Genomic DNA, 10,119 nt, shown 5'->3' with positions numbered 1-10,119 from the left:
CACCTGGCAACCCATCGTTCAAGCTGTGCTCCGGGGGTGTGGGGTGAATGGGGCAGGATGGGGGAGGGGGAGCTGCACTCCATGGGTGAGTGAGGGAGGGGGAGCCATGCTCTGGGGGCCTGGGGGGGTGAGTGAGGCAGTACAGGGGAGGGGGAGCTGCACTCTGGGAGTGGGGAGGTGAGTGGAGGAGGAGGAGCGGGGGAGGGGGAACCATGCTCCGGGGGTTGGGGGGTGTAGTGGGGCAGGACAGGGTAGGAAGAGCCATGCTCCAGGGCCATGGGGTGGGGGGGGGTCAGTGGGGCAGCACGGGGCAAAGAGAGCACTGCTCCAGGGGTGGGGGGTGATTGGGACAGGATGGGGGAGGAGGAGCCATGCTCCAGGGGTCAAGAGGTGAGTCGGGCAAGATGGGGGAGGGGGAGCCTTGCCCCATGGTTGGGGGTGAGACGGGCAGGATGGGGAAAGTGGAGCTGCACTCTGGGGTTGGGGGATGAGTGGGAAGGACAGGGCAGGGGAAGCCATGCTTTGGGGATTGGGGGGTGAATGGGGCAGGATGAGGGAGAGGGAGCCACGCTCTGGGGGTCGGGGGCTGAGTGGGGTAGGGCCAGGTAGGGGGAGTTGCACTCTGGGGTTGGGGGTGAGTGGGTGGGGCAGGATAAGGGAGGGGGAGCCATGCTCTGGGGATTGGGGGCTGAGTGGGGTGGGGCAGGGGAGGGGGATCTGTGCTCTGGGGTTGGGGTGAGTGGGGCAGGATGGGGCAGGACGAGGGAGGGGAACCCGAGCTCCGATGGTCGAGTGTGAGTGGGGCAGGATGGGGAAGTGGGAGCCACGCTCTGGGGGTTGGGGGCTGAGTGGGGTAAGGTGGGGGAGGGGGAGCTGCATTCTGGGGTTGGGGGTGAGTAGGGCAGGGCGGGGCGGGGAAGTTGCGGTCAGGGAGTGAATGGGGCAGGACAGAGGAGCTGCCAGTACCCCGCTCCCCCGTTCCCATGTGCTCCTCCAGGTACCAGCAGCTTCTGCTCGTCCTGCCCCCGGTGGCGGAGGCTCCTTATTGCGATTAACTGGAGTGTCAGGGGCTAGTCAGCACCGCTGGCCGGACACTGCCAGGTTCCCTTTTCGACTGGACTTTCCGGTTGAAAACCAGACACCTGGAAACCCTTACTCAGAAAAACACGGTGTGATAGAACTGTGCCCTTCTGCAAGCTGGAGTCGGCAGCCACCAGGGCTGGGTTTAATATCCACAGCCCCCACCCAGTAATCTGGGAAAATCAAACCCTACAAGGCGCCTGTAAGAGGCAACACTTCCCCTTTCACGAGCACTGAGTCTGTGCGTGGCAGAGAACATTTAATAAAAAGGGGGAAGGAACCTGGCATTAATTGGGAGAAACACCCACAACCATGATTCAAACACATCTGACCATGAGCAAAACTCCCACCCCCGAGGACATTGGGCCGTGTCCTTTGCCTCCGTTTTTCACCACGGTGTGAAAATCCAACAAACAAATGTCCTTTTAACACACACTCCCCTCTCCCTCTGCCACACCCCACTCACAGCTGCTGTCCTTGGTCTGTGGAGACCCAGAGCCCAGCGGTGCCTTCACGTGCGTTCACACGGGGGGGAATTGAGTAACACCTTCACTGCCTGCTGCTGCTGCTGCTGCTGCGTGTCATTCACTCTGCTGCTGTTGTTCGTGTCACCGTTCACCACACTGTGCCATCTGCTCCGTCGCCGCTGGCCCTGTGCCATCCCCTTCTGCTGCCTCCTGCCTCTCTACTGTGACCTCAGCGGGGGAACCTCACCACTAGTGCAGGCCGAGCCACCTATTCCGCAGAAATGCTGCCCCACAACAGATCTAAGCAGCCCGTGGACCTGATGGAGTCTAGGTATCTCTATCTTTAAACTGGCCTGGCCCAGCCCTGGCCCTTCTCCCTCAACACTGGGCTCTGGCATCCAACCCCCTGCTTTGTGAGCTCAGTTCGGCGGAGGGGGACCCCGTCAGCCAGGGCCGGCTAAGCACAGTTCTGCTGCCCGTTCCTCCCACAATCAGGATAAAAACATTTCAGTCCCCTGCATTGAAAAGTGATTTGTAACCCAGCACCAGCCAAAACGGATGATGTGGGCAATGCAGCTCTGTCTGCTGGATACCCAGGCCGAGCAGGTGTGTCTATGTAAAGACCGTCTGGCCCTGAAACCTCCTCCCCACCCCCTGCAGCTCATCACTAGCTGCTTCAGGTCTTGCTTCCATAATTATTAACCAATCTAAGTTATTAACTTACCAGGATGCTTTTACTATGTAATTAACCAATTGTAGTTGATAAAATAGTGATACTTGGTCAGTCATTGTGCTGTGACAAATATATATAAAACTGACATACTGTTTAAATATGATTATAGGGTCCTATAGCAAATGAAACAATGAATTCACTCTACTGTGGCTTTCTTGGGTAATGCTGAGCGCTAATTTGGCGTCTGAGTATCGCTGCTACAGGTCTAGGGTTTGATCCTGACAACCCACCCGGTTATGTTATCTGTAAAACTAGCCTGGGGAGAACAGTCCTGCTCTGGGACGATGGACCAGATGGGACCTAGCAAGGCTCTTCCCTTTTTGAAGGCGTGACTCACTCAGGGTCACCACCGCCCCACGCAGGAGGTAGGGTGATGGGCGGTGCTCTGACATTGCCACGCAGGCCGCACCATGGGAGTACTTGAGTCATGCGTGTATAAGCCACCGCCTTATGGGGCAGGAAGCCCAGTGGGAGATAACAGCAGAGCACACGGGGCACCCACCCAGTCCTCTACCCTTGGCCCCAGAGGGGAAGATGCCTGCACGACTGAGAGATCCGAGGGGACCCAGAGCAGATGCCCAACCCACCTGGAGAACCTCAGTGGGACCAGGAGGACCCAGGAACATGGGCTGGGGTCTGTCCCCTCTCTGTGGTGAGACAAACCAGCTCCTTTGCTGGCTGATGAGGAACCTGCTGCTTCATGTGTTGCTCATTTCCTGGGGGTGGCAGTTGGGTTCCTTCCCTTTTTGCTCCTTTGTGGTGCTGGAAGAAAGTTCAAAAAGCAGTTTGTTTTTTTCCTCTTTTCAAAACCAGATCAGAAATGGGGGTCTCACCTACCCTACCATCCCTGGAAGCCCCAAGGGTTAGTGAGGAGCTGGCAGGACTGACAGGGTCACACCTAGGGAAACTTCACTGCCTGGCAAGTGACATGATTATTTTCCTCCAAAGGTTTGGAAACTATTTGACCCAACGTCTGCTCCCATTCACACCAGTGTAAATCCTGAGTCACACTGTTGCCTTCAGGCTAGATTTACACTGGTGTAACTGGGAGCAGAGTTTGTCCCTTTGGCTTCATCCTTTTCATTTTTGTGGGTGCACATTTAACTCAAATGCCTGAGACACAGTGGGGAGAAAAGCTCTTTTAGCTAAAGATGCTACACACCGATCCCTGCCTCTTTAATTATTGTCAGGCTTGATTGAAAGTGTGTCCCATTCAGTGCTGGGGGTGGGGTAAAATCTAGGGTGTGGCCAGGACAGGATTATCAGAGCCATTTCCCCCCTTTCCAGATCCCCCCTTCTCACGAACTGGCAGCTGGTGATCCCTACCCTGATCATCGTGGCCATCAAACTGCTCCTGATGACCCTGGTCCTCCTCTACCTCCTCTACCGTGAGTAGCCACCATGACCTGGACCCCCTACCCCCACCAGAGCTGGTCTGGTGAGAGCTAGGCACCTTCTGAGACAGCATGGACTAGTAGAGACAGAATGGGACTAAGCCCTAGAAGACCAGGGTTCTATTCCACCTGTGTGACCTTAGGCAAGTCACAGCAATGCCCTGTGCCTCAGTTTCCCCATCTGTAAAATGGTGCTCATGAGCCTGACCCCCTTCACAAAGTGCTTTGCATGCTCTACTGATGAGAAGGGGGAGGCATTATTATTATTAGGGTTTGAGATTCTCCCCTCCCCAAATCCTGCTCATCCCTGCCCCAAGGAGGTGAGAGCCCCAATGGGCTGGGGGAGCCCCTCGCTGGGATTTGACAGAGTTGACAGACCGGCCTGAGAAGCTGCCAACCCACCCACTGGGAGAGGTGGGTGATGTCCCTGAGGCTCACACTGGGTCTCTGCTCAGTTTCTTAGATGGTCCCATCTTCAGACATGGCCAGGGACCCCAGCCCCACAACCAAGGGGGGCCCGGCAGGTAAGGTCAGGGGTAAATGGGAGGAGCTCTCTGGGCTCCTCTTGAATGTTCTTAGTTTTCCTTTCCTTAATGTCTCAGCCTGTGCACTGAGAACAGGGATGGCACCACATGGGGCGTAGGGAGGGGGATGAGCACCCAGCAGGGACAGGGGTCAGGGTACTGCAGTGTCTCCTTCCAGTTTAGGAATGTAGGGATCAGGGGTGGTTCAGCCTGCAGATGAGGTGGGGGAGAAAGATGCTGGAAAGTCTTGATCTGGTTTAGGGATGCAGGGAGATGGGGATCAGGCACTAGGCAGGGTTGGGGTGCTGCAGCATCATCCCTGGAGTGCAGGGAGGTGCGGTGATCAGCACCCTGCGGGGGTGGGGGGGGTGTATCCTATCAATAGCCCTGAGACTAACACAGGCCGTGCTCAAGCAGCAAAGAATCCTGTGGCACCTTATAGACTAACAGACGTTTTGGAGCATGAGCTTTCATGGGTGAATACCCACTTGGTCGGATGCAAGTCAGGCCATGCTCAGTTTCACAGGCCACCCCTTCTCCCACCAAGCCAGGAGACCCTGGCCCCACAACCCAGAGGAGCACAGCAGGTGAGAGCAGAGTGGGGAGAATCCAAATGCAGTGTCACATTCTAGCTGGGGTGGGGGGTCCCCCCTAGTTGGGTTGTGGGGCTGCAGAATCCCCCATTAGTGCCAGGGGTGGGGGCTCGGACCTGGGAATGGGGACCTGCCACTCGCCCTATGAGAGCAGAGCCCATAAGGATGGATGGAGGGGCTGCCTGTGCCCCATGTCTCCACCTGTAGCTTCTGCTTTCACTTGTGGCTTAGGTTTCCTGTGGAATACCCACACCTGCTGTGGTCTGGCCTGTGCTCTGTGTCTGCGGGGGGAAGGATTGGCCCCTCAGCAGTGCGTGTGGGGAGAGGGATCGGTTGCTGGCCGGCACGTGGGGAGGGTGGGATCGGGCCCTCGTCGGCACATGGTGGGGGTTAGTCCCTCATTGGCACGTTGGGTGGGGGGATTGGCCCGTCATCGCCATGTGGTGGGGAGGGATGAGCCCCTCGTCGTCACCTGGCGTGGCAGGGTTCGGCCCCCCCATCGGCACATGAGGAGGAGGGATCTGCCATTCGTCAGTACATGGGGTCGGGGGATCGGCCCCTTGTTGGCACGTGAGATGAGGTGGATAGGCTCCTGATCGGCGCGTGTGAGGGATTGATCGGCCCCTCATGGCACATGGGGCGGAGGGATCAGCCCCTCATCGGCGTGTGAGAGAGGGGATTGGCCCCTCATTGGCGAGTAATGGGGGAGGGGTTCACAGCTGTGTTCTCTGCGGCAGGTGTTCCCTGGTGCCAGTCGGGCTGGGACCAGGACCAAGGGAGGTGCTACCTTTTCTCCTGGGCTAACCAGACCTGGGAGGCAGCGAGAAACTCCTGCTTAGCCCAGAATGCTGATCTGGTGGTGATCAACGACCAAAGGGAGCAGGTACGAACACTCAGCCCAACCTCTCCCTGGGGTGTAATGACCCCTGGGCAGAGGGCCGGCATGAGGCTTTGGCGCTGTTTGGGCCTGACGGGAAGAAAGGAACGGTGGGAGTTCCTGGTGCAGGGCTGGAGCAGGACTCCAGGTCTCCAGCAGTGACAAGGGCTAGCCCTGCCCCACCCCTGGGGTGAATTTTGCCCAGCGGGGGCAGGAGGGACTTGGGGCAGCAGCACAGAGAAGGGATGATGCGGAGGAAACGGTGGGGAGGTTTGAGGAGGGCTCAGAAAGCAGAGCTGCTCGGCAGATAAGAGAGGAGGTTTCCGGGCAGGGTAGTCAGACTCCCTGGGGCGCTGGGAACACGAAACTATCTTGCCAGAGGTGGATTCCCACCAGACTGCAGAGCCCAGGGGTGTCTGCTGGGAGAGAAGAGCCAGGACTCGACTGTAGTGCCACAGGTGATGATTTTAATTTTTCCAGGTGGGTGCCCCACCTCGGCCCTGCCTCAACTCCACCCCTTCCCCCAAGGCCCTGCCTTTCCCCCCGCCTATTCTCGCCCCTGCCCCACCCCTTCCCCCAAGACCCCGCCCTTGCCCCGCCTCATCCCACCCCTGCTCCGCCCCCTCCCCTAACCACCTCCCACTGGCTGCCAAACAGTTGATCAGCAGCAGGGTGGCCAAACAACTGATGGATGGGTGGCTGGTGGGTGCTTAGCACCCACTGTTTTTTCCCCATGGATGCTTCAGCCCCAGAGCACCCACAGAGTCGGCACCTGTAGTAGTGAATGTATTTCTTTGGTCAGTGATTTCCAGCGCCAGGAATGGGCCAGCACCTTGGCTGGTGCACAGCAGCTGTTATCCATGTGATCCCGGTTGACATCAGCTGGGGATCCAGCCCAAAGATCCTGCAACAGGAACTTGGGTGACAATTCTGCTGAGGCTTGAACCAGACCAGGCCCTGGCTGGCTCTGCTGGGCGTATGGGAGGGAAAAGCAGGAATGGCTTAGGTTAGTCCCTGCACCTCTGATACCCACAGGGATGAGGGAGGTCATCCCTGAGCAGGTTTTTTGCAGTCACTTTCAAAGTGTAACGGCCCTTTGGAAAGGGGAACTCGGACGGTGCATTCGTAACGCTCACCCTTATCTCCTGCTGCACCTGGTCTTAATAACTGGCCTGACAAATTTACCCTCACTGTGAACGCAGCTGTAAAAGTTTGTGAGCGTTCCTGAGATGGTACAATGACCGAGAGTAACCAGGGTTGATGGGAAAAGGTCCCAAACGGGAGACAGACGGAGTTAGTCCAAACGAAAGAGCCTCCTGCTGTAACTCACCGACTGGGTTCAGATCACGCCTGGCAAACAAGAAATGTGTGGAACCAGAAAGGAGTGAATCCAGTGCTGGAGATTAAACCTACTTGGTGGTCAAAGGAATGAGGGGATGGGCTGTTCCACCCATCGCTCCCTTTTGGGGACCTGAAAGAGACTTTGGGGAGAAAATTAGGCTTCTAGAACGAGCTTCACCATCATGGTTCTCCCCTCCCCCACATCTTTTGGGACCTGAGACCTTTGTCATCCTGAGCCTGAGACATCCTGACCAGATGGGGCTGGAGAGAAGGACCCAGATGATGTCGCCTCTACCGGCTCCAGCTAATCCCAACCACCAGCTGGGATGAAACAGGTCGGACTGTAACAACAGCCACTCCAGCCTGTCTCAGCAGCAGGATGGTTGTTACCAGCTCTGAGACCATCTAAGAGACAGTGCCGGGTTTACAATGGCGCCGGGCCCACACTTAGAAGGGGCCGTGGCACCCGGACTGTGGCCCTGCTGTCACGGACTCACAGGTTGTGCCCTCTCTTGGCCCCGTGGAGTCCCTGGGGGGAATCCCCTTCAGTGTGACAGCCCTTCTCGGGGGTCCAGTCTCTCTCAGGGATTAAATCTCTCCAGCTCCTGGAACTGCACCTCTCTGAGCCTCAGCACACCTGTTTCTCACCGTGGGCCACCTCAGGGAGTCCACGTGCTCTGGATCCCCAGGGCCTCCACTCCCAGAGGGAATAATGCAACCCTGTTCTCTAGACCGGAGCGACTCTCAGCCAGCGTAAAACAGGAGGGTTTATTGAGTGTCTGAACATGGCATAGGAAACACTCAGGGCCCTCGGGCCTGGCCTCCCTCAGCACAGCACATCCCAGTCTCCCCTGCATCCAGGTGGGCTCTCCCTGCTCTCTCTCTCCAGCCCAGAGCCCCCCTGCTTCCCAGCTGAGCATCCGATATCACCTCCCCCAAGCCCCGGCTCTGTCCATTGTCTTCTCTCCAGGTAAGCAGGGTTGCCTGGGCCTCCTCTCATCTCCTGTCCTCTGGCTGGAACCAGCTGGTCAGGTCACGGGGTCCTCTCTTCATAGCCCATTGTCCTCCCACTGGCCAGAACTGGCTGCGACTTCTGAGCTGGGCCTCCCGGTGACCACAACCCCAGGTCACCAGTCGCTGGGGTGTCCATTCTCCAGGCCATTGGCCGGGGTCCCAAGTTCAGTCGCCGGTCCTCTGTAACAACAAACTCCCTCTCCCCTCACCTCGTTAAACCAGTAACACCCAGGGAAACTGAGTCCCACTCGCTCTGCATGCAAACCATTGGAAAAAACAAGAAACCTCCCACTTCATCACACCTGCCCCCTGTGTTCCGCCCACACTTTGCGCCAACGCCCCATCCCCACCCGGCCTCTCACCGAGGCCCTGCCTGCCGCTGACTCCGCTCCCTCCCAACCGTGCGAGCGGTGGGTGGGGCCTTGGAGAGGAAGAGGCTGAGCAGGGGTGGGGCCTTGCGGCCAAGCATGGGCGGAGCAGGGGGCAGGGCCACAGTCCGGGTGCCAGGGCTCACAAATGTTTAATCTGGGCCAGGGGGTAAGAGCCTGTCACACAAGGAGGGCGGGTTTCTTGTAAAAACTCTGCAGCTCAAGGGGATGGGCCCAAGGGAGGCTGGCGGACTGAAAGCCTGGCTCGGTGCTTTACCGTTCAAAGGCTTTCCCTGGTTTTTCCCTCTTCCCTTTGTCTTTGATCAAAGGTTAAAAGGGTTTTTAAGGGAAGCGAGCAGGCCGGGTTAGCGCTGTTTAATGTCGGCCAACGGCTGAGTTCTGCTAACACCTTAGGCCTGTATATTCCAGCTAAATGAATACAACAGGCCCTCCTGTGCATTACCCTCCCCTGCTGGGTTGTGCCCGAGTTTGACTGCAGGGTTGGGATCTGTTTGGTGCGGTGTGTGGGTGATCTATACCACAGCCCCCTCTGTCCCACTGCAGGACCCAATACCCTCCCCCCTGGTTCCAACACCATCCATCCCCCAGGCTCGGGGCCTCCTCTCCCCACAGCAGGCCGAGACCATCGCCAACCCCTGCTCCTCCACTGACGTCTCTCCACCCCCCACACCCTTCCCTGGAGGGAGAGGAGAATCGGGCTCCTTGCCTCCTCCTCTGGCATATGCAGCACTGAGTGCCCAGGTCATCCCTTGGGGTAAGTTCCTGCCATGGGAGATGCCTCAGGATCTGGCCTCAGTTCTAACCACCCAATTCTCTGTGTCATCCTCTCTAGGATTACTTGGATATTAAAGCTCGTTCCATTCGGCACTGGATCGGCTTCACTGACCAAGGGACTGAAGGCACCTGGCGCTGGGTGGACAACACTTCTGCGGTATTTACGTAAGCATGGGGCGATCCTCTGCTCTCCCATTCCTGCCCTGGCCTTCCCCAGCTGCCCCTGCAGGTGTTTTCTACCTCAGTAGCTCCAAGGCTGAGGCCAGGGATGGAGCCACTCAGGTTTGATTTCATGCCCTGAGGACTGAACGACTCGAGGCTTTATCAGTCCCCGCAGGTCACTGTTTGCAATCTGGCCCAGGTCTCTAGTGACCAAATGGCATTGCTGCTGGGTGCCCTCTGTATGAAATGAGCTTGGGTGCTTGTTGGCCATCACAGCCAATGTACGGAGGACGGAATGGGTCACAGGGACATAGCACCCCTCTCAGCCTACAGAGGGGTCTCTCCAAGGCTGGTCTGGTCTGAGACATTGTGGTGAGGGGAAGCTTGTGCTGCCATGGCGTGTGTGGGTAGCAGCCTCTACCCCTGCAGCAGGGCCTTCAACAGCGCAGCCCTCCCCCACTTATGCCATTAACTAGTAGTAGGTTGTTATCCTCTAGTGGTCCAATCATGATGCCTGCCCTGTGAGCAGGTAATGCTGTCTCTGTCCCCACATTCATTTGGATACTTCAGAATAAAAGATCTGTCTCCTCTAGGGGGAATGTCACAAACCCTTGAGACTGGGATGCAAATTTTTCAACCCCCCCACTCACCATGCAGAGAGTATTCAGCCTGGCATCATAGAATCATAGACTTTAAGGTCAGAAGGGACCATTATGATCATCTAGTCTGACCTCCTGCACAATGCAGGCCACAGAATCTCACCCCCCACTC

The 10,119-nt window shown here is 57.5% G+C and overlaps 1 protein-coding gene across 1 annotated transcript; it reads left to right on the top strand.

Moving 5' to 3' along the window:
* Nucleotides 1-1,828: 1,828 nt before the first annotated feature.
* On the top strand, nucleotides 1,829-9,355 carry LOC123353803 (hepatic lectin-like). The gene is made up of 4 exons (XM_044995217.1): nucleotides 1,829-1,878; nucleotides 3,568-3,668; nucleotides 5,529-5,674; nucleotides 9,245-9,355. Exons 1-4 carry the CDS (start codon nucleotides 1,829-1,831, stop codon nucleotides 9,353-9,355), a joined length of 408 nt encoding a protein of 135 aa, XP_044851152.1.
* The last annotated feature ends 764 nt before the right edge of the window (nucleotides 9,356-10,119 follow it).

Source organism: Mauremys mutica, chromosome 20, assembly GCF_020497125.1.
Source record: "Mauremys mutica isolate MM-2020 ecotype Southern chromosome 20, ASM2049712v1, whole genome shotgun sequence".
Lineage (NCBI taxonomy): Eukaryota > Metazoa > Chordata > Testudines > Geoemydidae > Mauremys > Mauremys mutica.
The sequence above is the reverse complement of the archived record's forward strand: the minus strand, read 5'-3'. Positions and strand labels throughout refer to the sequence as shown.

What these genes read in the sequence shown, in the direction of transcription:
- LOC123353803 (XM_044995217.1), top strand. Translation starts at nt 1,829, where the DNA reads ATGCTGCCCCACAACAGATCTAAGCAGCCCGTGGACCTGATGGAGTCT. An exon ending in GTGGACCTGATGGAGTCTAG is followed by an intron (nt 1,879 to 3,567) that starts GTATCTCTATCT and finishes CCCCCTTTCCAG; the next exon opens with ATCCCCCCTTCTCACGAACT. An exon ending in TCAACGACCAAAGGGAGCAG is followed by an intron (nt 5,675 to 9,244) that starts GTACGAACACTC and finishes CATCCTCTCTAG; the next exon opens with GATTACTTGGATATTAAAGC.